The sequence below is a fragment of the Pezoporus flaviventris genome, unplaced genomic scaffold (genome assembly GCF_033815535.1).
Source record: "Pezoporus flaviventris isolate CSIRO_AGI_PZ_B2104156 unplaced genomic scaffold, CSIRO_AGI_Pfla_v1 ptg000066l, whole genome shotgun sequence".
Taxonomy (NCBI): domain Eukaryota; kingdom Metazoa; phylum Chordata; class Aves; order Psittaciformes; family Psittacidae; genus Pezoporus; species Pezoporus flaviventris.
In genome coordinates this window covers 26,880,535-26,908,322 of record NW_026892614.1, presented here as the reverse complement: position 1 = coordinate 26,908,322, position 27,788 = coordinate 26,880,535, and the positions used below count along the sequence as shown (strand labels likewise).

The 27,788-nt window shown below is 40.2% G+C and overlaps 1 protein-coding gene across 1 annotated transcript in view; it reads left to right on the top strand.

Annotated features, from left to right (window-relative positions):
- The window catches only part of AIG1 (androgen induced 1), a 128,581-nt gene that overhangs the window by 12,078 nt on the left and 88,715 nt on the right, over positions 1-27,788 (top strand). Inside the window, exon 2 of the mRNA XM_061471700.1 lies at positions 27,502-27,657. Within this exon, the coding sequence (XP_061327684.1) occupies positions 27,502-27,657 (156 nt within the window). The remainder of the gene's footprint in view (positions 1-27,501; positions 27,658-27,788) is intronic.

The following is a 27,788-nucleotide window of genomic DNA, read 5'->3' as shown; positions in this document are numbered from 1 at the left end:
TTACAGGCTGCTGTTACCTATCACTACATTTTCTGCCCTTTTTTCCCTACAGGAACCCACAAGTGTGATACCTCTTTCTCTCTTCCTTCTAATCTCTTCTTACCCAGCATAGTCTTCTTGATCTTGGAGCTCTGTATCACAGTTGCACACCCAGTCCTCTTCCAGAAGCCTGTTTTCCTGTCTAGTGCTGCTTTTCTTATCCCCACATTACTCCTTATACTCTTTTCCCACTATTCACTCATACTGTCTTTTTTCCCAGTGCAGTCATTGTCTTATATTGTCTTCCTCACCCTGGCCTTCCCAATTACCAGGCCTATTCAGTGTTGTTCTCTTTCTAAAGCACCTTGTGTAGACCCAAAACAATGAAGACTCAGTCATCTTCCATCAGAAGAGATTGATTCTGGTGTGGTGATAGCCTTAAATAAACCACTCTGAAATAATGTTGTTACATAAGACTCTTGGCTTTGCTTTCTGTTTTAGAACAAGTTTTTAAGCATCCTGGTTACATGAAAAAACCCTCCCATAAGTGTTAAGCGTAATGTATCATGATCCTGATGTTTATTATGGTCTTAAAATCTTGTAACTTGTTGGTAGTCTGACATTCAAATTTTTAGGATAAATTTTTCCAACTCAGAAGCAGGTCCATGATAGAAATTGATATTTAGGTTGAAAAATCAAAATAATATATGGAATTATTAATCAGTATTTATTCAGACATTTAAAATCTTTTGTTGGTTGGTTTGTTTTGTAATTTATGTATTTTAAATGAGATGCTGAAATGAAAGATGTATTTTATATTTCTGGTAAAAAACCTCTCATAGCAGTCATCGTGAAGTTTGAAATCTACTGCATTCAGTGAGATGAACAAAAGTATTTTTAAACATTGCTGAGCTTGTTGGCTATTACCATGATTAATAGAACCAGCTTTCTGGTTGGTTTTTCTTTCATGTGAACGTATATAAGTACTGCATATTTGTGTGTGTGGATTGGGAGTGCATACAGATACACTGGTTGCAATGTAGAAGTAGGGGAAGAGAGAGAGATGCATTTCACAGTGTTAACTTTCTCCTCAAAACTACATGGAAGCATGTTCATTCTTGCTAGGGGTTATCAGAGAGATGAGCCTGCCATGGCTCTGTTTGCCCATGTCCAGCTAGTATTAGGGCTGAACACATGCCCAGTACACACACACAGAAACAGAATTGTAAAATCAGGTTGCTAAAATGTAAGTCACTACAAATAAAATTGTGACTGGCCTAGGTTGATTTCTATTCAAGAATGTCTTTTAAGACAGGTCAGCCAGATAATCAAGTGGTGACTGGAACAAAGAATGCTGAACATACAACCCATCTAGGGTCTATAGCCTGCCTTGTTAGCCTTCCCCCAGCACAGGGGAGGGCTGCAGGCTAGGTGCAGTGTTCTGATGGCAGTGCTTTAGTCTCAGTGCCACTTTCTACAGGGGTTTGATCTATGTGGCATGTTGGAACCAATGCTCACAACTGCCTTATGATAAAATGTCACATAAGGCCTGTGGATCTTGCAAAGGTCTTGACCCACAGAAGTATTTTGGCATTAATTTCTGGCAGCTAGTGGGAAGGTATTGTCTGTGTGTTATTCATATTCATTCTGCTTAGTTTGCACAGGAGTTGAGGTCAGACTTTCTTTTCTGGAGGATACACAGCATCCACAACATACTACATGTGAAGTAGAATGTGGAAATGTAAAATTACGAGAGTTTTCAACACCTTGCAAGATAAGGCCCTAAAGTATTGTAGGGTTTGTTTGTTTTTTTTTTGTGGTTATTTTGGGGGGGGGGGGCTTTTTTTTTTCAACGCATCTTCTGCTGTGATTGTGTATTTAGAAATTGTGAACCTGTTGCAGATGGGGCAAAAAAGTCAATCTCACAATTTCTTGTGGTGGAAAAAAATAAAGAGATTTAGAGAAAGCATTTCAAATTCGTGGTTTCAGTGCAGTTGGACTGACAGAATGAAAACAAAACATTCGATTGTCTTCGTTAAGATACTTCGCAAAATTACATTGCAAAGTACTCAGCTGTTGGAGTGCAAAATTGCTATTCAGAAATGTTTTGCCAGCTGTATTAATTGAAAGCTTGTTTTATTTTCCTTTAGCAAGGGCAAGAGCAGTGTCACAAGAGCAAAATAGTACTGAAAGTTACGACTTACTCATACTTATTTCATAGGAATGGTAGCTGTGCTGTGTGAGATAGTGAAAGCAAACTTGAATTCAAAATACAAAAGTGAAAGCCAGGAGGCGATGTGATGTCAGATCCAGAAAACAAATGGTTAATATATCTTTTATTTATTTATTTATATTACATACATGCTGATGGCAGGAATTAATAAGTATTTTGAAGACTAACCAAATATTAATAACATGGTACAAGCAAAGTTTACTTTTGGACAGTCTTTTCCTCTTAGTCCTGGTATTTTGCCTGCCATTGGTCTTGTGCTCAATGAATGTTACTAAACAGTGTTTGCCAGACAAAGAAGTGCAGTGATGGAGGTAAGCCTGAGATGCTTATTTGTGTGGTGTGCCTGTATCTCAGTGGTGTGTTTTCAGACAAGGTCTCTTTGGCTAGATTGTGGTACAGACAGCTGTGAGTTCTCATTCTGAATCACTTTAGTGTCTTTTGTACCTTTCAGAGTGCTAGTCTCAAGTGTATATATCTTGTGCGAGAGAAGACATATCCTTGATATTTAGAATTCCATAGAGTAAACTGACCTTTTTAAAGAACTCTTTTAAAGCCAGGTAGACGGGGATTCAGCATTATGAATCAGACCAGGAACAGCCCCATCTTTTGTTAATATAATGTCTCCTGATTTACTGCAGGAAGCCACTGAAATGATTAAGTGTACCAGAGGACTGCATAAAATGCCTGGGTAACCTCCAAAGCACTATGACAAATATCAGAGAAAAAATTTAAAACCTGTATGATCAGCTTAAGGAAAATTAAGGCCATATCTCAGTTTGTTGAAAATGCTGTTAAAGTAGGAAGACAGGTAGTAGCTGCAAAGTGGTGGAAGATCTAGGCCACATCTCTGTCCATATAACCTAAAATGAATGAGTACTCTAGGCAGAAAGATCTTTAGACTGGAGTTTGGAGTTTTCTTCCTTGGTGGTCTTCCCAAATGAAGGCCTAGGTAAATAGAATAAACAGCTGAAGACTGCCTATTACAAATAGCCGCTCTTGTTCATTCTCTTTATAGATATTTATTTTTGTACCATCTCCTTCGTTTCCCATCTTCCAAGAAAGAAGCAATGCACATGTAGATGGAGATCTTCCGATTTCCCTTTAGGACAAAATGAATAAATCCTGGTAGCAAGTATCATACTAAGAGTAAAATTGCTTTCTGGTACCGTTACATTTTGAGATCTTTTATTACAAGATTTCAAAGGACTCAGGAAATATTAACTAACTAAGCCTCACAACATCTCTGGCATGATTCAAACCAAATGCCAGCCCAGCATGCAAGACACTGAAGTTGGCTGGACATATATAGTCACTAAAATCCTAAAGGAATTCTCTTGGTTGTGTAATCCATATGTTAAAACATTGTTAATCTCAGGTGATCCAGGAGATTATTTGTGAGACAGAGGCTGCCCATAGATTACTCCAACTCAGCTTTTGGGAGTTTTTTGCAGTGTGGCATGGGGCTAGAGTTGAGACTGGCTATTGAAGCAGAGTTGCCCAGATAATCAAACATCACTTCCAGTCTCTCCCATCTCACCCAGTGACTCACCTGCTGTGACTGCTATCTGCAAAGAGATGGGAAGTGTGTGGACATTGCTGTCCCGTGTGAATGAAGGCACATGCTACCCCCCCTTGGTGAAGCAGGAGCAATTGGCTCCTGTTTTGGCCCCACCTTCTTCTGCTCTCAAAGATAAGAGCCCTAGCCTAGCTTGGCCTCAGCTCTTCTCAGTGTTGCAGCAGATGCTGTCCTCAGCCTGTGCCTATCAAGCTGCTGTAGAGCAATAGTTGGAGGGAGACAGAGTGCTTGTTAGCATGATGGATGTAGGACGGTGTATTTGATGATACAGAAAGAGTGAATTGAGTCCAGGCTGCTGATGGGGGAGGAAGGGAGGGAGGAAGGAAGGAAGGAAGAGACACAGCTATTTAAATGGTAGAATGTAGGCTGCTGTTGTGGGTGCAGAATGGGTGGTTACTGCAGCAGAGTATTAAGAGTGATAACTGCAGCAGGGAGAGTTGGCCTTCAGGAGAAAAACAGGAGGCCTCATACTGGCTCCTGTGTGTGCTGAGTTCAGGATAACCTCAGTCTTCAACAGCTGTGGAGGTTATTGCCATATTTCTGAACAGAAGGAGGTGTACCTGCGCTGTGTACCAAATGTAGCATAAATGAAGAATCTGGGAAATGTTGAACCTGCTGGGTGTATACTGTGAAGTTAATCCGTGTGTGAGGAGTAGGTGTTTATCCAGAAGTATGAGGCATTCAGCAGTATGGGGCATTCAGCAGTCTGGACAAGTACCATGAATCCTCATTCTAGATGAAAAGAGAGAAAAAGGAATGTAGGGTAGCTCTAACCTCCACAGTGAGCATGTAGGTTAGCATGGGGGCTTCCACCCACATGACCTACTTGTGGAACAGGTTTTTTTCTGAAATAAACAGCGCAATATCATCCGTGTCTGTTTGAGTAGGAAGTGTATTTCTGTTGGCTGGAAAAAAGGAAGGTACAGTTGTCAAGCCCAGATGGAGGCTTTGAAATATGCATGATAGTGGCAGCTGTGTGTGGGAAGAATGACTTGAAGTGTGTTGAGGAGGATGAGGCTTGTTTACTGTGCTATACTCTTGTAGCTGCGGAGTTGAATGGGGAGAGAAATGAGGAATGCACTTCGTGTCTGTGTATTATTGCTTCACTCTGCTGGACAGCTTTTTCTCCAGTATTCATTATTTGTTTGAAAGTTCATAAAGAATCAGTGAGTTACTGTGAAGGAGATTGCAAGGAAGTATGCTTTGACAGTCCTGGACCTTCATAGATCAAGGCCCTGTTTTCCTAAGCTGGCAGCAATGTTCGAGGGGTGGCCCACAGGCGCATCTTGGCCTGAGGTGCATTTGCAGCTCACCCTCTTCTTTCCAGGGGAGATGGGTCAGTAGTGGACAGATCAGTGAGGCCTCCCAGCCAAACTCTGCCTATGGATTCCTGGGCACCGGCCTTTGCACAGGGGTTGGGCTACGAGTCTTTCTCTCCCTTGAAAAGGCAGGCTGTAGTCCCTGAGCCGGGGCAGTCTATGAGGACATCCAGCTATCACAGCTGCAGGGTGCATCACCTTCCTTCAGGAAAAAAGGTCACTGCCAACTCCAGCCCAGTGAGGTACATGAGAGAGAGAGTGTGTGTATGTGTACTTATGACTAAATATAAAGATAAGAACAACATGGGATATAGAATCATAAAATCATAGAATAGTTAGGGTTGGAAAGGACCTTAAGATCATCAAGTTCCAACCCCCCTGCCATGGGCAAGGACACCTCACCACCTCACACTAAACCATGTTACCCAAGGCTCTGTCCAACCTGGCCTTGAACACTGCCAGGGATGGAGCATTCACAACCTCCCTGGGCAACCCATTCCAGTGCCTCACTGCCCTAACAGGAAAGAATTTCTTCCTTATATCCAGTCTAAACTTCCCCTGTTTAAGTTTTAACCCTTTACCCCTTGTCCTGTCACTACAGTCCCTAATGACCAAAAAAGTATTGTATTCATGTGGTGAAGTGGAACTTGTGTCTGATTATTTCAGGACCACTTTGGGGTTTTATATTTCTTTAGATTTATATTTATGGTTTTCAGTAATCTCATTAATTAACACTTTTCTTTGGGGACAGTAAGGGTTTATGGCTTACTCTTTTTCTCACAAGAATGTTTTCCAAACATGTTTTATTATGAGCACATTTTTCGCATTCCAATCCAAGAGCATGACATTAATCTTTTCTGAGTAATTTCCTAGTATCAATCTGGTCTGAAAAGGTCTTTGACTTAATTAAAGAAAACTGGTCTAAAGAGAAAGTCTGAAGATACAAAGTCATTTATTAGAAGAATAGCAAAAAGGCATGAGTGAACCTTAATAACAAACTTGTAGAGTCAGGGAGTCAGTTTTGGTGTCTGCTGTTTGTGCTGCTGCTTAGTTCATCCTGCACTGGACCCAGCACTAGAAGGCTACCTTTGCTCTTTACACTCAGATAAGGTTGTGTATCTGCTTCCGCAGAGTGCCAGTTAAATGTAGTAGATAGCTTCCAGACACACCTAATTTTGAGAGTAGCTGCCATTTTCATCTGTAATTTTATAGCAATGGCTTCCAACTTTTTTATCATTTGAAAATCTACATCCTAAGTGATTTCTCATTTGAGCTTTAAGCTTACAGCAGTCAGATCTACCTCCATTATAAACAGCCTTCCTTCCCTCTTTGTTTTCTGGCAGGTCTATGCACAAACCATGCTTCAGACCTTTTCCATTCACCAAGTATGTCCAAATATTTTATAAAGAGCCACAGCAACAAAAGGAAGCAATATGATAGTCATCCTTAATCTGACTTCTCTGCAGCTTTATTTTTATCTTGCCTCAACTTTGGCACAGGACAACAATGCAAAGCCAAAGTTAGTGGTCATCAAATGTTTCATGTGGCCAGTTTTCAGGAAAATGAATGTATCTCTAAATGCCGGTTTTCCCAAAGTCATAAAAGGAACTGAATTGATCAAAGTGTAGAACCATCAAAAAGGGAAATTTACAAGTGTTTGTTTCTGTGTAGGACAAACACACCATCTTTACAACACTTCAAACAGAAAATGTTGCTGCAAATGGAGTGTGAAAAAAAAATTCTGCTTAATTAGTAGTAAACAATCATGGCAGCAAAAGAATTTTAGGTGTTTGTATTCTTGATTAATCATAGTCCAAATTTGCTTTTGACAGTTTTACTTTGAAAATTATGCTAGTTTTATTGTTGTCCTACTCTTCCAAATGAGGATTTAGCTTTGATCGTGCTTAAGCTTCTGTGCATTCTTCATCCAGTTTTAAGGCCTTTAGCTTGCATCCTGTGTTGCCGTTTGCGTCTTAGTAATATGAACGCACGTCATTATCATTTTATATTGCTCTCATCTTCATTTTGTATGTAGATGTAGATGAGATTGAAGGTTCAACACATAGAAAATTAGACCAAGGCTGAATGAAAGCTTTCTTCCATGAGACAGATGCCAATTAGAAATGCATGTTTAATTTGTTAGATAGACAAGCAGAAGCACAGAGATGACTTTTAAATTTGTAGTGCAACTTTTCTGCCCGTTGCCAGGATCTGCAAGTTATCATATGGGCATGGCTTTATTAGCAAGAGGAAGATGCAAGTTGTGTTTATTTCGAAATATGTACTTCTATATATAAGTGTGACCTTTCAAAGATGTCTGTAATGGAGGAAGGAATTCAAATCTTGAAGAATTTCTGCCAACTGTCTTCTATCAGGGGTGAAAGGATTATTTAGTGAGTCTTGTTCAGAAAAGTTTGGATTGTCTTCTTGTTCCAGAATGTTCCGAGCTTTAACATGTCATCACAGGAGAGTTAGTAAACTCTGTGGGCTTCAGTTTGTCTATAAAATGTGACAGTAAAATCAGCTGTTATTGCTTCGCTCAATAATGTCATGAAGTATAATAAAATATGGCTTTCCAGGGCTTTGTAACTTGTGCTATAAATTCTAGCAGATTTCCTTTTCAGTTTATTTTGAAGTCCTTGCTGTAAATGTTAAAAGGTTGTACAGACTTATCTGTAGTACTTACTAGCTGGAATTTTTCTTCAGTTTCTTCAGCTGAACTGGTAATACAATTTTGCTTACTTGCACTAGAGAATATTTTTCATTTAAATGTAGGATACGAAGCTAACATCCATGTATTTATCAAATGTTCTGAACATCAAGGAAAAAGTAAAACAAAAGAAAATAAAACAGCAGATGAATTTTACCTGACAGTGGATATAAGACTTGGTTATGGATCTTCAGTGTGACTTACCTGGAAGTAGTTCATATAGGCTTTACATATTCATTTCATGACACATATGATTAGAAAAAGTGAGATTTTTTCCAAATCTTTGCTGTGGGTATAGTTAGGTAGCTCTCAGCATTAGTGGAGTGGTGGTGTGCTTTAACCCCAGCTGGCAATTAAGTACCAGGCAGCCACTTGCTCACTTCTCCCCTGATGGGATGGGAGAATTAAAACGATAAAAGAAAACGCTTGGCTTGAGATAAAGACAGTTTAACAGGTAAAAAGCTGCACGTGCAAAGTAAGGAACTCATTGACTGCTTTGCACTGGCAGGCAGGTGTTCAGCCATCCCAAGGAAAGCAGTGCTCCAAAAGGGTGACGGTTACATGGGAAGACAGACACAATCATGCCAAATGTCCCCCTTTCTTCTTCCCCCAGCTGTATATACAGAGCATGATGTTGTATGGTGTGGAATGCCCCTTTGGTCAGGTGGGGTCAGTTGTCCCAGCTGTGTCATCTCCCTGCTTCCCCAGCCTCCTTGCTGGTTGGGTGGGATGAGAAGCAGAAATGGCCTTCACTCTGTGCAAGCACTGCCCAGCAATAACTAAAACATCCCTGTATTATCAACACTATTCTCAGGACAAATCCTGTACTAGCTGCTTTGAAGAAAATTAACTCTACCTCAGCCAAAACCAGCACAAGTAGAAAGCTCAAAGAGCATTGCATATTTGTGAGATTCCACCAAGAAGGTAATATGGAAAACAAAGGAGGAAAAATAATGGCATGCAATGAGAATGGCTGAATCTTTTTTGTGGAGTATGTGCAAGATACGTAGGGCAGGATTTATTGTAAGGGGGGAGGTAGCAGCAATCCCTCCTATCACAGTCGTCTCCTAGCTGAATATATCTCTGCAGACCACAGGCATTAAGATACAGGGTTCTTTCTCTAGTATTAAGAAGCAATGGTGAGGAATAGTAGACTGTTTTTGAGGCTATCCAGTTTTTGAAGGTGTTAACCTGGAAGACTCCAATATCCCAAGAAAAACCGAAGCTTTGCTTTCAGCCTTTACAGCAACAGAGAAAATAACTGTGCAATGGTATCCGCATCTTGCTCTTACATTTTGACCAAAGACTTCACAAAGTGAAAATAAACCATTATCATCCTAGTTTGTTAGTGTCATGTGTACATAGCAGAGAGATATCAGCAGCATCCTATGGAAATTCAGGTCCTTAAAACATTCCTGCAGTTGTTAAGCTCATCAATGATATACCATTAGCCACTGGAAATGCTACCTACAAAACTTTAATGAGCCTTTTCAAGAAAATACATTAGTGCTGCATTTCACATGCAGCTTGCCTTACAGATTTACAAGTGACAATTTTTTATCAATATTGTGCACCTTGGTTAAAAGCTGAATTGGTTTGTTTGCTTGGAAAGATCCAGGAAAAAAATACCATGATGAGTACCTCACCAAAGAATGCATAGCATCACTTTAGTGTGAACTGAAAGTTGGACACAGGATATGAGTCAGATTTCTTTATATGATTGGGAAACAGTGATCTGTAAAATTACATGTGGTTTCAGTGTCTTCTGGCTTCATGGAGATAGATTTTGAGGTGAGAGATCAATCTGTGATTACATTTGAAAAATGAAACAGCAGCTTTAAAAGGCTGTGTTGGTGTGCAAGTTACATGTAAGAACTTCCTGACGTGTTTACACAGCAAATGTCAATGAAATAGCCAGCTACTTTTCTTCACTCTTTCTGTCAGTAACAGGTACATGCCTAAATGTGCACAAATAGCTTATCTTTATTCTAATGGGTGGGCCTTGCCTACCTAGCTAGTCTTTGCAGATGCTGCAGTCACAGAATGATCTCCAGTTTTAGATGGATGACAAAATTTGGATAGAGGGTTGTTTCTATATGAACAAATGAAATAGCAGTCAGTTGCTACAGAGTATATATTAGTCTATTATGCAAATTTAAGTTAAAAAATTCTTCAAATCAGAGACTTCTATCCCCTGACTCCTTTTTTTCCCCAGAAATTGAGTAACGTGTTTGAAGTCTTAGCAGCAGGGAAGCACTCGTACAAGAGAAAGTACTATTGCTGGAGTGTCTGTGCACCAGTACCCTCATGTGAAGCTTAAATGTAAACGACTATAAGAAAAGTCCTTCAGTAAATTGTGAGAACACTTCAGAAGTGTTTAAGATTTTGTGATCAGCTGGTGTCGTTCCAGAGATACCTGTGTTTTGCAGACAAGGAAGAGGTGTCACAGTCCTTGACAAGACTAAACACTTTCCCTTATGTGAAGCCCCAAACTTGGTGTAATCATTCAGGTTGTAAAGTAAGCCAGGAAATCATCTAGTCCAGCCCCTTTCCCAGATCATGCTCAACACTGACCCAGGTTTCCTAGGACTTTGTCCACCTGAGTCCTGACTAATAGATTGAAAACCTCTTTGGCATATTAATACTCTAGACTGTTATGCATCCATCTTTTTCTGTTGTATTGTGGAACTGCTCAATCACATTGTCTCTTAAGGATCTCACTGGTGGTAATCCTGTTTGCTGAATCTGTGATAATACAACACAGTCATTATCTGTCATGTATCCCAATATCATATTCTGTCATGTATCCCAGTTTAGGTGTCCCAGTTTTGGATTCTTTTATCAGCATGGACTACACATGCAGGTTTTTCAGTAATTCTTGTTACATCTAGCTGGTGTGTTGCAAAGTTTTTAAGAGGAGCAGCAGCACAGACCTACCAAAGGGAATGGTTAAGCTGCAGAGTCTGAGTTTGCTTCGGTATTAATTGGTGATTTTGACAACACTAGTCTCTGCAGATGCAGAGAAAGTATTTCTTCCTGTTATTCATTAGTTTAGTTCAATAACTATTTCATTCACACAGAATGAAGAGAAATCAATTCACTGAGAAGCCAACTGGGAGTTGAAAAGTGGGAAAGCTGGTTTTCCTCCTCCTCACCTACGAATAACAATGAGGTGTGGGAGGATAATACCTACTACCTCTAAAATCTTGTAGGGCATGGTGAAAAGAAATGCTAAATCTTTCTTACGTACTACAGAAAACATTTCATGTGTTCAGTATGTTAGATTTAAATTCATAATGTGTTTTTTCAAGCTCTTCTTTACATGTGCAACACATTTAAATAAGTTAATTTATTTAGATAAAACTGTTAAAAATTCTGCTTAGAGAAATTTTAGCATATTCCAGCCTGTCACCAGTCATGATAATTATCAGAAATAAAATCAATGTGCCATTTTATTCACTATTTTCTAATGTAATAAAACATAAGAAGTATAGTAAAAAAAGACATGATTTTCTTTCTTTAGGGGAAATGTTTGCCGTTCTGTTGCTTGGGTTTGGGCCTTACAAGCCTGCTTATGTTCCAGAATACTACCGCGTCCTTTTTTCTGCCTGTAGTTGACTAGTTGTGATGCATTCAGTGTGATGCTTTTGTGATGCTCACATAGCACCAATGCCTTAGGCCTTATTTCTCTACAGTTTTCTTCAGCAGGGGCTTCATCCGAAAGTGGGAAGTCTTGCAGAATGTAGGAGTCTGCTTAACAAGTGTATCTGGCCACAAAAAAATTACTTTTGTTTTTGTTTTGTCCAGCTACAGTAGCATTTCCTGTATTTTTTTCAATCTGAATTTAACGCCATGGTTTGAGTTACAAAGAAGCAAATTGCTGTGGATTTGCCTGCTTTGCTCTTGGTTGCTCTTCCCGTACTATTATGCAACACCGAAGTTAACAGATGTACCTTTCTGCTTTCTTATGAAATAGCCACTGATAGGGAACATCTCAGTTGTGAATCTTACTCCTCTCTTTGATCCAAATAACTATGTTGTAAGGAAAATCTGTTTTATTAACGATTTACAAAATATTCTTATTAAGAACAATAAAGACATTAAAAACTGTGTAGCACACTGTATTGTTTTTAGGACAAAGCTGTATTTTATTTAATACAGCCAGCAATCAGTTGGTCTCTGCTTTATGATTTTCTGTTGGCTTAAAAAAAATTGCAGCTTGATATAAGTATTATTGTATACAATCAATTTATATTGCCAAGTTTTGTACAATGATACCATTAAATTGACTGGCTTATGACAGTTCCATGTAGACTCCCCTTTCTGTGTGACATTTAGAATCATAAAAATAAGAGATGGATAAGAAACAAAGATCATCTCTGTGATCCCTTACTAGTTTTATATTTCTCCAAAAGTTGGTAAAGATCTGCTAATGCCGAAGAGGAAGTCCCTATCTGAAGCTGGCTGTGTTTGCATCTAGCAACAAAATAAATGCAAACTGTCTAGGTGCTTTAAAATGAAGGCAAACCCAGAATGAAGTATGTGAGATCCTTTCAGATCTGTTCTCTGATTTCTTGAGTAATCGCTTAGGGGGGCAAGAGGCCTTCTAATGCTCTCTCCATCTTCTGTCTGAAAACTTAGGAAGTAGGAACGGCAAAAACCAAAATAAGGGTAGGAAAATGTCCGTAGAGATAGTTATAATAATCAGTCAATAGATCGATTAATTTTTCTAAGCTAAAGACACAATACAGAAGGTATATGATGGTTTACCTTCTAGTATACAAGGTTGATAAAAGCTTGATTAGAATATGACCATTTCTGCTGTCAATTTTTTGCATTTACTTTTCAAATTGACTATGCATTGATGTGCTGTCCTTATCCTGGCATTGACACAGATGTTTTAACTACAGACATGAAATTCCTGAAGTTATAATTCTATATTAATGATAGTACTGTTGTATTGAGATGATATATTTTGCTTTTAAATGAAGTATATGTTTTGACCACACCCACAGCTGGATAAACCCTGCCTCTTTAAAAGAAATCTTTTCCTAGTGAAACAGAATGTGCTTTTACTTAGTGCATGTGTGCAGGTTAATGATTAAATGTCAAGCATTTTGAAATCAAAGCAGTATTTAATTTGTATTTTCCTCCAAAAGACTAGCTAGTACAATTTCATAGGAAAGCATGCTGTGGTATTTTAACTTGGAGTCAATGTTCATTTTCTAGGTTATTGTTTTTCAGTGTTCTCCTCTCAAAAGAAGATGTTTTTGTACCCATATTAGATTTGCCATACTTGATATAGGTTTTATTACAGTTTTTTAAATCAGTTTATTAACCAGCATTAGTGCATTTAAATGCTATTGGTTTTCTAACTCAGATATTTTGGAAGCAGATACAAGCATTGCCTTCACTGAGTGAAATAAAATGTTGTGGTCCTCATGAAAACAGTAACTGTGTTGTAGCTGCTACTACACTATGTACTCGGTTCTTTGAAATGCAATACTAATTTTGATCATACTGTGGATGCACATGTGCACCCTGAATACATGTCCTGGGTTTATGAATTCTTTCTATTCTCCTCCCCCTCCTGCCTGGAGGAGAGGGGAAGGAGGGGGGTGAGTTAGTGGCTGCGTGGTTCTGAGTTACCAGCTGGGCTTAAACCACAACAATACATAAGGAGAACAATTTACAAGAAAACTACTTCCAGTAGAGTAAGTTGACACCACTCTGAGCATACATCCATGTGGATACCATGAGAGATCACTGAGATCATTGCTGAGCTGTTAAAATGAGTGTCATCAGTTACATTTCCCAGTAAAGCATTACTCTTCCTAAGTTGGCATCAGATCTAGTAACTAAGTGCAGTTAACCAATAGAAAATTTAGCAAATATAATTTGTATGGTCCGTATAGACATTTCACAGTTGTCTGTTTTTCAAAAATTTTGAAGTACATTGAAGATGTTGCTGGAGCTATGATGGAGTGGACCTTTGCAGTCAAAGGCTAAGCAGTCAGGGAGTTTGTAATTCAGTGAGACACAATACATAACCTACTTCGACAGTCTTCATGGTTAAATAGTCTGACTCTTGTAATACCTAACTGTGTTTATAAATAGAAATGAAGGAGTCAAATGGTCAGGTCTTGACAGCAGCATAATACAGAGCTTTGGCTACGCCCAGAGCTCACACGTGCTTCCTCCCTTCAGTGGAGTGGGTAGGACAAGGTAAACTGATTGAGTCAGGTGGAACCTGAAAACACCTCTGTCATGTGCCTTCCTTGAGGTTGCAGTAATACATGAAGAAATGGGATATATCTGAGCTCTGCAGTGATACCTGAAAAATATATTGGTTTTCTGCCAAGAAAAACAATTATTTTAAAAGCAGAATGGAAGACAGCATCCACAAAGAGCTGTACTTAGAAGAGCGGCTGTCCGGCTTGCATGTTGTATGGAGGAGGATGGGACAGTGGGAGGTAGTCCTGGTTTCTTGTTCCTATTTCTTGCTTCAGATAAAGTATTTTAGCAGATAGTTTTGCCTGTGAAATCTAAGCAAAAGATTGGAACCTTGACATAAGCCTCCAAAGACATCTGTGGGCTCTCCCCTATGCTAGCTCAACTTAACAGGTGGACATCCTACACTAAATTGCCAGTAATATAGAGCAGCATCCAGGTGGGACTCAGCTCTACATCCAGTACTGGGCCTTGCTCTCATGATAAGGGGGTGGAGGAGTCCAGATCCCTGCTCAGGCTGTGTCATGTGAAATTTGTTAACAGGTTTCTGAGATGGGATTCCTGTCTGATACAACCCTAGAGGCTGAACGTGACCTGGTCTCGTTGTTAGTCAGAACTGAGTGTCTCAGGACAGGCATGCTGACAGAGCTGGTCACCAGCTCTGCTCTGGGACTCTGGTATGAGATTTCATGTTGCATGGTTACAGATAACCTGGACAGGAAAGGTCCTTGTTCTGTTTCAGTGGTGTCTGTGCCTAGAGCCGCAGTGGATTACAGCCAGATCATAAATAAATGGGCATGGCCCAGATACCACCAACATTTATGAACAGTATCTGTGTAGCCAGCATCTTTGTGTTGAGAGGAACAGGGCAGAATACCGAAATGAATATATTTGTTAAGTATTTTGGGAAAAGAATATGTATTCTGCAAGTCAGAATTAGGAGTACCTTACATAAAATCTGACGGTGGTGTCAGACATATTTATTTGAACCAGTGCCCTTATACTCTGGGCTTATGTTTTAAAACTGTGTATGATTTCACTGTGGCCAACTTACATGGTGGCAGAGTCTTATTTTCTTAAGAGACTGGTCTGTCCATGTTATACACACACTGGCTCAAGTGTTAGCTAAAGAAACAGATGTATTTGAATGTTCTGCATGAGGTAACAGTCCTCTGTTACTGTTGTCACTGTTCTGTCAGTATGGCCAGTCTCTGCCCAAGTGGTGATAGGAGTCTCCATTGCAAATGTCCTTGTAACAGCATTTTCAGCTGGTTTGGATGAGACTTCCCCAACTGTGGTTTGGTGAATTCTTACATCCAGCTGACCTGCAGTCCCACGTCGACACTCTAGTGCGTGCACGAGCTTCTGGTTAAAATCGTCTCAACTGAATGTGCAGAAAATTAACCTGTCCTATGATGAACATATCCAAATAGTGTCTATGAGTTCACATTTACTTCCTGCATGCAAAGCAGGACATGCTTGGGTTGCTCCCAGGACTGCTGGGAGCTCTCTGCATCCCCAGTCCTCGTAGCACAGTCAATTATTACTGTTAACAGGGACTGGGACTGCCTGGGGAGTTCTTCCATTGATCTCTGGGACTGCTGTGGCAGAGCTGGTACTGCCTGGGGCTGGTTCCCGTAGCCATCAGTCAATTATCTCATCTCCACAGAAACTGGCTGGGGAGTTCCCGGGACTGCCCTGGGAGTTCCTGGGGTGACTCAGCATGCAGAGTATGTGCAGGGGCACTGCCCTTGTCCCCAGCTGCCTTACCAGTACAGCCACAGGGTTAGTTCAGAGCGCACATGTGCACACCCGCCCGGTGTATGGAGGCAGTAGTGTTGGAGCACTAAGGTTTCATAGAATCACAGAACACCAGGTTGGAAGGGACCTCAACGATCATCTGGTCCAACTGTTCTAGGCAAGCATGACCTACACTCGATGTCCCAGCACACTGTCCAGCTGAATCTTAACGGTGTCCAATATTGGCGAATCCAGCACTTCCGTGGGGAGAGTATTCCAATGGCTGAATGATCTCATTGTGAATTTTATTTTTTTTTGGTCCAGTTGGAATCTTCTCAGGAATAACTTGTACCCATTGCCTCTTTGACTTTTCCATGTACCCTTGCCTTGTCTTTTCCATGTGACTCCCTGTAAAAAGGGAGTCTGTCTTCTTTGCAGCCACCCTTTAAATGCTGGAACATGGTCTTCCGAGCCTTCTTTTCTCTAGGCCAAACAAACCCATTTCTCTCAGCCTTTCCTCATATGCCAGGTTTCCCAGTCCTTTAATCATCTTTGTGGCCCTTCTCTGGAGCCTCTCCAGCCTGTCCACAGGTTTAGCAGAAGACAGTTGATACTTGGGCATCTCCTGATGTGATCTGCCCAGCTGACCAGTAGGCTGTGTCCCTTGATAGGCACAGATGCTTTTATTTTAAGAAGGAGTGGTTAGGCTGCCACATCTACGAGCTACTCTTGCAGAGTGCTTTTCCTGCCATGGAGAATCCAAAACAGCATGCTCACCATCATCAGTACTGGTCACCAGTACCACACTTCGGCAGAGGTCTCTTTTCAGGTGTCATCTGCTACTTCGTTAACTTTTACAACAGATTTTGTTTAAGCCTCTTGTCTCTTGAGAAGAAAGGACAGCTTATTATTGAACTTGTGATGTTTACTGATGAAATAAATATATTTACTGTTTGTCAGCCAGGGTGCAATGGCCTAATGGAGAGCATCTAAATCTGATGGGTTTAGAACCTGGTGTGATGCCACGTAGATGTCGTAAAGTGGCTTCCCATAATATGTAAGAGGATGTAAATTTAAACTTTGTTACAGTTAATCTCTTCCTTTTGCAAGTGAAATGAAAAGTAGTGAACAAAACAGAAATACAGTAAACAGAAATGTTTGAAAGATTAGTTTGGAAACTCAATAAAAGGTTAAATGTTGGTTAGAGTAAGAAAGAGTGACAGAGGTTTGAGCTTTGTCTGCCTTCATGGGTGCGTAATGCAAGACAGGGCTCCATGCCATTTCTTTTTCAAGCCACTCTCTTTAAAGACAGTCTCCAGGCAGCAGATGGGACGATTGTGCTTGGTCCACCCAGTGCTCTGTCCTGAAGGGATGCTGGGAAGCCAAGTGTGTGGCATACTGAAATTGGAGTTCGTTGAACTTATACAGGACAAAAAAAGAGATAGAAAACTAAAAATATTTATTCAGGGCTAGTGTTGCTCAAAAACAATATTTGCTGTTATGAACTAAGGTGTAATTTCACTAAGTGAAGGTGTAAATGGCATAATAGACAAGCTCTCCAAAGCTATATTTGAGACTGTGGTAACTGAAGTTGATTGGCACAAATAGATCAGCTAGTCAGAATGACAGTATCTAGCCATTAGAAAACTTAGGCACAGTAAAACAAGGAAGGTCTGTGGCAACTATGATCAGTATGAGCTGTATAAGAGGAAGTCTTTCAATTTATGCTAATAGTAGTATAGCTGCAACTGGAGAGAATGAAAAGATCTGTGCTATTTGTTTGAGAAAGCTGGGAGTGCTAGTAAGCAGTAGAAATGGCTGTCATGGTTAAAGTGAGTGCAGATGTGTGTGGAAAACAGCCAGATCTTATGCCTAGAGAATGTCTACGGATCAGGGCATTTGAGTTTGTCCCTCCGCTGCCTTGCTTTGCTACCTCAGACAGCTTGTTTCTCCCTGCCTTGCTTTCACCAACTACAGTTGGGAAACAAATCCTTAATTTCCTTTTACGTTTATTCATGAGGAAGACAGTGAAAGCAGGGAAGTGTTATCATCTGGGGTTGAAATGCCACACACCTAGTGAATTCTCAGTCCCCCTTGTCTTACGTAATTTAAATGCAGTTAGCTTCTATCAGGGTTTTTCCCATGTTTTCTTAAGAGATGTAAGATAATGAGAACTTTTTTTTTTCCTTTCCCTCATGAACTGCAAGTGTAACACACAGTGCCTTGCTTGAAATATTGTGTAGAGTAGTCTTGTTTTGAGGACAGTACAACATGTTAGATCAGCTTTCATTGAACCACGTGCTTTATAATTAATGTACAAAATTATGCTCTCTCTTTTTTCCAGGCTTGAATAGCAGCATCCTTTGCTGTGGTCTAATTACAGAACATCCTTATCTTAGTAATTATGAGTATACTTTACCTGGCCCTCATAAATTATCCTCCAGCTGCTGCCGCAGTGAGCTGAGGAAGAAAAGTTGTTTTAAGCAAAAGCTGAAGATAAGCCTGATTGGAGACTTGAGCTATTTTTCACTGTGTGGGTTTGCAGATGACTTGCTTTGTGTGTTTTTGGTAGGTTGGATGGCTGAAGAGATGGGATAAAGCTCTCACTGTTTCCTTCTCTTACCTTCCCTGGGGAGTAGGAGAATTGCCCAACTGAGACAATCAGAGAATCATAGAATCAACAGGGTGAGAAAAGACCTTTAAGATCATCAAGTCCAATCTTTACCCCAGGACTGCCAAGATCACCACTAAACCATGTCACTGAGGGCCTCATCTACACAGTTTTTGAACACTTCCAGGGACAGTGATTCCACCACTGTCGTGGGCAGCCTGTTCCAATGCCTGACCACTCTTTCAGTGAAAATATTTTTCCTAATAGCCAATTAAACCTCCCCTGGTGCAGCTTGAGGCCATTACCTCTTGTCCTGTCGTATTACTTGAGAAAAGAGACCAACCACCTCCTTCCTCCATCCTTCTTTCAGGTAGTTGTAGAGAGCAATAATATCACTTAATAGCCTGTCTTGCTGGACTGGTGTGAGGAGTCATTCATTACTGCTTTCACTGTGCTTGGGAAATGGATTAAAACATTTTATTTTGTGCAGCCATGGTAGGGCTGCTGTGTGTCTCAGAAGATTGTAGTGCCTTTCTTCTTTGAATTTTCAGCTCTGTCACCATATTGCTGAGATACATCTGTCATGGCCTTTTCTAAATTCATCAGTTTAGAAAACAGCTAGTACCTTATTCATTGAAAAGGAAAGAAACAAAAAGCAAAACCAGTCACTCTGACTTTGAAAAACTTGTATGTAGTTTTGTTTCCAAATGTGATGGCAGAATTGCTTCCCTCTAGTGGTTTTCAAACTGTATTTCTAAAAATTAAAAAGGTGCAATGCAGAAGTTTCTGAAGTTTGAAGAAAGCCTTTTCTTGGAGAAAGTTCTGTACTTAATAAAATGTAATGTCTTTTGGAGTTAATTAACTTCCAAAGTGATAGGGACTTTTCCAGCATTGGAAACCCTATCCTAAATCTCAGTTTAGCACAGACAGCTGCAGAACAAGTCTTACCTTCTTAGCTAGCTATCTCAAACATTGTCTAGAGAGCTGCCATTCCTGCCTGGTTGACTGCAAGGCCACTGCTCTGTGAGGCGTACCAATCACGGTAAAATGTGTAAAGTTAGCGTTTAAGCCAAATAATGACATAGCCTTCTGCATAGTGTATAATCCTAATAAGATTAAGCATCAGCAAAGAAAAACATAAAAGATACAACCTAACAAAATCATAATCTATTCTGAATACACTGTATTATGCATGTTTGCTGAATGGATTATATAAGTTCAATGAAATTACACTGTTTTATAAGCAGGATACAGAAAGTGGTAGCTTTTTTATACACAATGCAAGAGAGTAAGGAAGAAGATGGGATTATTAGAAAATGAGTTTATAGTCAAAACAATTTCAAATCCAAAAGATAAAAATAGAATAATAATTTCTTAAATACTTCAACAATGAGCTTAGTGCTTCTTTGAGAGTATTAGCTGAGGTCAGAGTAAGGTATCCGTTCATCTATCGCTCAAAAGTATCCAGAAAATACCTGTAGCTTTTAGAGGAAGAAGGAAGACTGGATTGACATGGTGTTGGAGACACAGCTAAAAAGAACATGAAAGATTTGAGAAAATTTAGCACTTTCTCAGCATCTGGTCTGATTTTGGCCCATATTGCTTTATATATTCTATATTTGTCCACTCCATCTCTTCATTTAATATGTGGTAGTAGCTTCCACACTTTTAGCACTTCTGAGCCAGATGGCATGCACTCTGTCGTGCTGAGATCATGTTGGAAATACTATCCATGCAACACAGCTGAGGTACGGTAGCACTTTAAAATGAATTTTTGAATTGTTGCCCACTACAGCGGTATTTTTGTTGGTATTTACCCGTGTTAAAAGAACCAAATATGACCTTTTTTTGCCTTTAAAACATTACAACACTGTTTATAAGCTTTCTAAATTTCAGCTTAGCTCGCTGTAGTAAGGAATATTTGTTGTTATGGAAGTACTAAAAATATTAAGAAAACTGCATTTAAAACAATGTTAGCACAACCACATTACCTTTCCAAGAACTTTGCTGCACATTTTTGAAAGCCATTACCAGACATTCAAGAATCATGTTAAGACAGCATGTGCTGAGAGTTAACCTCTCCATTAATTGTAAAGCAGTAGGGTTTTTCCTGGGTTAAGTGGAGGAAAGACGGATAAAGAAAGGACAAGGTACAAGCAGTATGGTTATATTATTTATCGGGGGGGGGTATTATTTCATGTGCTGAAAATTGTGAATTGTAATAGATGCTGAAAGGACTTGATGATTTCCAGAGGTCCTTTCCAATCCTAACAGTTCTGTGATTCTGTGGTATTTAAAGGAGTCCCTGAACTTAGATCATATGGTAAGGGATTAAGCATGTTTTATAAACTGATTCATGTCATATGACTAAACCATGAAAATGGAGTTAAATTTCCTCATAAGGACTAGTCTTCAGGTGGAACATCCTAGTTAGAGGAGCCTTCTCCCCACTGAAGGATGTAAAGGGAGACATGAGTCATTGTTTTGGATGAGGGCAGTGCTAGATATTTATAAGTTGGCCGTATGCGCTTACTGCTCATACTGGCCATCCATGTGCTTACTGCATTTCTAATGGTTCTTCTGACAGAAATAAGTGTCATGTTTTACTAGTGGAGTTTAAGTTCTAATTTGTTTAAGAAGTGAAAGGAGGAATATGCTAAATATATCAAGATTGCTAACCAACAAACACTCAAAGTAAAATAGATGTCATTTTCATTAAGTGTTCCTTTGGCTTATTCTGTTTTCATTCCTTTGTCCCTTACTTTCCTACTGTATGTTCTGTACTTGGTTTCTCAGGCTACTAGCTTTTGATGGGCAGAGGCTGTGTTCCTTTTCTGTGTTGAAGTGGCCTATGATGTTATTAAATCCTGCTTCAGCAAAAGAAAACTAAACCAGCCATGGCACTGCAGCCTCTGTGGAAGAATATGTGATTCAAGGTCTGACTGCATGCCCAACTGAACGTCTGTCAATGAATCTGCTGGGATGATACTGCTCTTTTACCTCTGGGCTTTAAAATACAAGTCTTCTCTATTCCTTGCAGAGAAGTAACAATTCTGTGTAGCAGACTGTATTGTTTCATGATGTTTGCACTTCAATTAATTGTAGATTTGGTGATTAGACATGTTACACCGGCTTGTACTTTAGTACTTAATGCTTCTTGCTTCTGTTTCCTTATGTCTCTCATTTGTCTGTAGACACAAATATTTATTTGCCTTTTCTTTATCTGAAGTCAGTAGCTTCTCTGAATTCAGTGGCTTCTCTGATACAAAGATTTATCAGTTCATTACATGTTGTCCAGCTTCCGCTTGCTATTATAACTAAGATACAGCGAGGGGAGGAGAAGCAACAAGAATAAAGCAGCATGCCTGTGAGTAATGCTGGAATGGTGATGGACAAGAAGGATCAGTAGCTTCATGTGGTCAAGAACAGTAACATTTAATAAACAGCTGCAGCCCATGGCTACATTCTGTAAACACAGTGCATTTTCTATCAAAAATACCTTTTATTCTCCACTTAACCTTGGACTTGCTCTGTATATTGCAACTATAGATAACTGAGCTGTTGTTACAGGATGCAGGCTGCCCACATGTGCCTGCATACAGCCTGCTACACTGCAACCCAAACCAGGCATGGTCCCAAAACAGTCCAGTCAGTTGTGTTTACAGTGGGTAAAGAGGTAAAAATCTGACTTAAATTACCTCAGTTTTTTAAAATACAATCATCTTTATAGCTGAAGCATAGTACATTTCTATATCAAATAATAATGTCTAGAGGCTGGAGGAATGAAAGCTAAAGTGACACATGGTGCAAGGAGTAGTAACAGATACTCTGAGGTTATAAATCATATTCCTGTTGTTTGAAAAGGAAAATCAGAACACTTTCTGTACATGGTAGACTGTAAAATCTGAAATACATGAGAAATTACAACTTTCAGCAGTTTGATTTTGCATGCTATGGGAGCTCAGTTTTTATCTTCCTATGGAAAGCCATGGGTAATCTTAACCATGAGTGTTGCTTTGATGAGTCAAGTTATGTCTGGCCCTCACCTGTGGGCTGGTGGCCTGTCTCCCGGCTGGTGCCCCAGTGCCCCTGGCTGCCCTGCTTCTGGCTGGGGTGGGATGGGCCCTCGCTGCCCCCTGACGCTTCCCAGCCCCCAGGAGTCAGACAGGCCTTCCTGACACCCTACTGCGAATTAGTCTTCCTAAGAGACTCCCATGTCTCTCTCTTAAGTGCAGTCTTGCCTTTAAACAGTGGAAGTTTACCTGGTAAGTGAGGTACAGGTACCTAATACATGTGCGCCTGCACATACACAGCCACGTGCAAGCACTTCATGTGCAAACATGGCATTTTGGAATGTGTAGAAGTTACTTAATTTTCCATGTTCTTTGTTATTTCTTGTTAATTTCGTGAGTGTTACTGCCTTGTTTTATTCTGGCAGTGCTGTCTACTTGCCAGGCTACTCAGATGCCTTATTTCATAGAGGGGTACTTGAAATAATTTGTGAGTGCTCTTAATCTTGAAAATGATCACTTGAGGACAGTCAATTCTTCATTTTCAAAGGTTTTTAGAGGAAAAAAATACCCCTGAATAATACTAGTGCTTGCACAGACTTTTCCAGTTCTGCCCTGAGCTTTGAGGAATACTTAAGATTAGGAGAGGAAGCTTGAAAGAGAAGAAGTCCACAAGCAGGTGATTGTTAGATTCAGTGAATTTAGTGGGAATTTTCTGCCTTGGTAAGAGCAGTGTCAGAATTTTCTTTGACCTCAGTTGTGCAGAGATTTTGTGTGCGTTGTGGAGCCCCATGGCATGGGGAGAAGGGAGTCTCCGTGCCCTGAAGAAAGGTTTACAAGGAAATATATTTTCTGACTCTTAAGAAATTAAATGAGGGGGAGTATGGGAGGTCATTAGCTGCTATCCTGCACCTTGTGGAAGAACTGTTCTACTGAAGGAAGTTTTTATTTTCTTCTAGGAGACAGACATGTACAATTAATTTACTTTATTCTAATTGTTCATAAGGAGCAATCTTTTCTGACATGTAATCTGAATAGGTCTCATCGTTTGAGAGGGTTTCTGGGCTGTTTGGATTCATCTTCTGTTCATAGCTGTTTTCTCCTGCAGCAACTTAAGTATTTTTTCTGCTCAGAGTTTAGTGTTACAAAAGTACCTGTGGATGGCCATTTTCATTACTTGTAATTACGTTATCACAGCTTATGGGTACTGTAGTATCAACTATAGTAGCAGCAGCCTCCCTAGGCTTCAATGGAGAAAATGGGGTCAGCAGTAAGTTAGTATTTTATACCTGTTTCCATTATTCTCTTGGTTTTGCGCACTCTATCACTGCTATACCTATAAGGAAAGTATGGCTGTTTTCTGTGAAATCTGTATTTGTCATCTTCTAAATCACCGTTTTCCCTCAAACCGTACTTAGAGGCAAAATTAGAAGGTATTTACTCTGAAGTGCTGTTATTGCTTACATTTCCAAGGGGAAAACTGTTTTAAGTTAACCGTTTAACATCTCGGGGATGTTTCACTTACAGATTCACCACCTGCAGATTTTCAAAAGAAGGTCCTTGTTTTAAAAATGTGATCCTAATCTGAGGTAACACCAGGGCATTTTGGAGAATATTGTTTAGAGGGAGTTTCTACTCCCTTGCTGTGAACTTTTCACATCTGTTAGGCAGCATTCACACTGAGAAGCATAGACTTCAGAAATTAATTTCATACCATAAACCACCAGTAGCTGCATGCTGCACTTTTCCTATGCCAGATCCACAAAGGACGTAAATTCATTATGACTCCAGCTTTTCAGTTTATGCTGGAGACTCATGCAGCTCTGGAGGTCCTCGGTCTAATCCTAAATGCTGCTAGGTGTCAGAAGAGTTTTCTTGCACTAGGAAGAAAAGGAAGTATTAGAATGATTGTATGTTTGCCCAGAAAGCCAACAGTATCCTGGGCTGCATCAAAAGGAGCGTGACCAGCAGGTCGAAGGAGGTGATCCTGCCCCTCTACTCTGCTCTTGTGAGACCTCACCTGGAGTATTGTGTGCAGTTCTGGTGTCCTCAACATAAAATGGACATGGAACTGTTGGAACAAGTCCAGAGCAGGGCCACAAGGATGATCAGGGGACTGGAGCACCTCCCGTATGAAGATAGGCTGAGAAAGTTGGGGCTGTTCAGCCTGGAGAAGAGAAGGCTGCGTGGAGACCTCCTAGGAGCCTTCCAGTATCTGAAGGGGGCCTATAGGGATGCTGGAGAGGGACTCTTCATTAGAGACTGTAGTGATAGGACAAGGGGTAATGGGTTAAAACTTAAACAGGGGAAGTTTAGGTTGGATATAAGAAGGAAATTCTTTCCTGTAAGGGTGGTGAGGCACTGGAATAGGTTGCCCAGGGAGGTTGTGAATGCTCCATCCCTGGCAGTGTTCAAGACCAGGTTGGACGAGGCCTTGGGTGATATGATTTAGCGTGAGGTGTCCCTGCCCATGGCAGGGGGGTTGGAACTAGTTGATCTTAAATTCCTTTCCAACCCTAACTATTCTATGATTCTATGTACATTATTTGTATGAATAAGCTGGAAATGTTCCCCTCTGAATACTGTATGATTTTTTTCATTGGCTCTGAATGTTCTCAATATATGTGTAATTTTCTCTTTCCTGTATGGATTTTTATTTGTTAATCTGTTTGTAGAATACTTTAGTTTATACCTACTCTCTGAAATCTTTGGGTACTTTCTTTCCCTTTAGGAGTTTTCAGCTATTCCCGATGATACCATTATATTTTCCCTTGAAGTGGTGTGTTCATAACAGGATAATCGGGAGAGAAGCTGTTCGGTTTGTGATTGATTAGTGGATGTACAATCTCAATTCCCTTAGAAAGTGGGTGTGTAATTTTTTGAATCTGTGTTTCTTTGGAGAGAGAGCATTTCAGGGAATCATAGTTAGAGCTGCAAACAATCCATTAGTCACTTGTCCAAGCCCTGACAGCGTAATACTGTTCCCTGCAGTACATTATTGAGTGTTTTGTCCAATATTGGTTTAAGTGACTCAAGCCATGAGGCTTCCACCACTTCCTCTGAGAAATTATTTTATGGTCTAACAGAGCTCACTGTTAGGAAATATTTCCTGGTACTCTGCCTAAACTTTTTGACACCCAGATTGATCTCATTACTGTTAGGTATACTTTTTTTCCAGCCCTGTCTTAAATACTTTCCTTCTTTGGCATTCACATTCTTGAGTGAATAGTAGATGCTATTGTATCTCCTCTCAAGTCAAGCTAATGCATGATTAGTTTTCCTATTCCTTCTCTCCAAATAGGCCATCTGTTTGGTGGAAAACAAGGCTGAGTATGGGACCATTCTTTTCTACTAAGTGCTTGTTTCAAACACATATGACAAAGTGCTTTAAGAGTTCTTATGATTATGTAGCTCTAAGGAGAAACCACTTCCGTATAAGAAGTTTTTCAGAAATTTTGTAGAAGATGGTAAATTTTTCAGGCAGTCATTTGAAGCACTTTTTCTAATATCCTTTTCTAGCACAATATACAGCTCTAGCACTAGTATGCCACATTTCATGGCTTCAGGGAATGTTTTATAATGTTGCTTCATCTATTTATCAAGCAAAGGATATGTAGTTACAGTCTGGAGAGGGGAGAGCAACGGCAGCAGGATTGCAAGCAGATCCAGGAACCATTTGAATGCCTGTTGTTCACAGTTTTACAGCTAGAATTTACAAAAAATTGGGTCATGTAAGGATTGTTGAGGAAGGCAATGTGGTTTAATCTATCCAGCCATTACACATCTCTGCATTTCTTTCTGGTAGCCAACATCTGCTTGATTTTTCCTTCTTTCCTGCCTTCCTTCCTTTTCTTCTGCCTCTCCCTTCCTCCCAGTCAGTGTCCCCTAGCCTAAGGTGGGGTTTTCTTTACATTACTTATTATAGTCTAAATTGTGCAAAGCTGTGTGCACATAGAAAAATGCATTTTGCAAAATCTGGCTTCTTATGGATGGCCTCCTGCTTAGTCAGAGACTCCTAGTCAGAGCAACACTTAGATGTACAAATAAGGCTTCTAAACTAGTACTCCATGCTTACTCTGAGAAACAAGTAGTATATATTTTAAGCATATGTTTATGGTTTTTGATGAATCACTGTTCAATTTGGGAACCAAGCGCATGTTTTGTTAACTTTTTACCTGAGTTTACCTGATGTGTGTGGGTTTCTGACCTGAGCTTCCAGCTCAGGGAGTAAACAAGCTGCATGCGCTTCCTCTGAACTGTACTAGAAAGGATGTGCAGGTCCTCAGGCAAGAGCATTCCTGAGCTAATGTGCTGCAATTTTACTGAGCTACTTAAGGAAAGAAAATGCAGTGATCAGACCAAGATCAAGTCAAGTTGGCACCAAATCAGTGGGTTCAGGTGATTAAACTACCATCTTAATGTAACAGGTAATCTTACAATACTGCGCACAAATACGTAAGTGCAAAAAAAGGAAAAGGTAGGTAAATGCCAACCTGCCATCACAAAAAGAAAGCTTGAATAACTCCTGCAGCTTGCTCGTTCTGTCGTTTGCTACCTGAGATGAAGTAGTGATAGATTTGCAAAGCCCAGGCCATGACTCAGGAAGTTTCAGGCACCTTCGTCACCTGATGAAGGACATGGAGTGTTTGGGGCAGGCAGGGTCTCCAGGGAAGACCTTCTGGTGCAAGGGAAAGAACCACTCGTCTTTTTAATTTCCTTTCTTTTTACGGGGAGCATTCATCATTTTTTTCTCCCTCAGAGGCAAATGCTATGGCTTTGGCGCTGAGTTGTGTGGAGTGAAGGAGGAAGGGACGGCTGAAGTTCAGTCCCCAGCGGGTGGGTGGCACATGTCTGGAAGTCTCACCTCTGGAACTTCCATTTATTCTCCCCATAAATAAGGAACAAGGTGTATGCAGGGCTTTCAGTCTAGAAGCACAACTGACTTTTATGTCAACAAACTCTACCCATATTTAAGGGACTGATGTTTATCCATTCCCATGTCAATTCTGTGGCAAATACTCTTTACACTTGCCTGTGTTCAGTCTGCTCTCTGCCAAGGGACTGGTCAAGAGTGTGTTCTCCTTCCTTGCAGGTTATCCAGGCAGTTTTCTTTGGGATATGCGTCTTGACGGACCTGTCCAGCCTTCTCACTAAAGGAAATGACAGTCAAGAACAAGAGAGGCAGCTGAAAAAGCTCATTTCCCTCCGTGACTGGATGATGGCTGTTCTAGCTTTCCCTGTTGGAGTGGTAAGTACAGTATTAATCTGGCATGTCTTTACAAACTGGGTGGGTAGTGTTATTTACTGATTGTTTTCTGGGTGAAAGGGTTTTTGACCTCTATGCAAAAGGCTGTGCAGATAGAGAAAAATGGTAGAGGT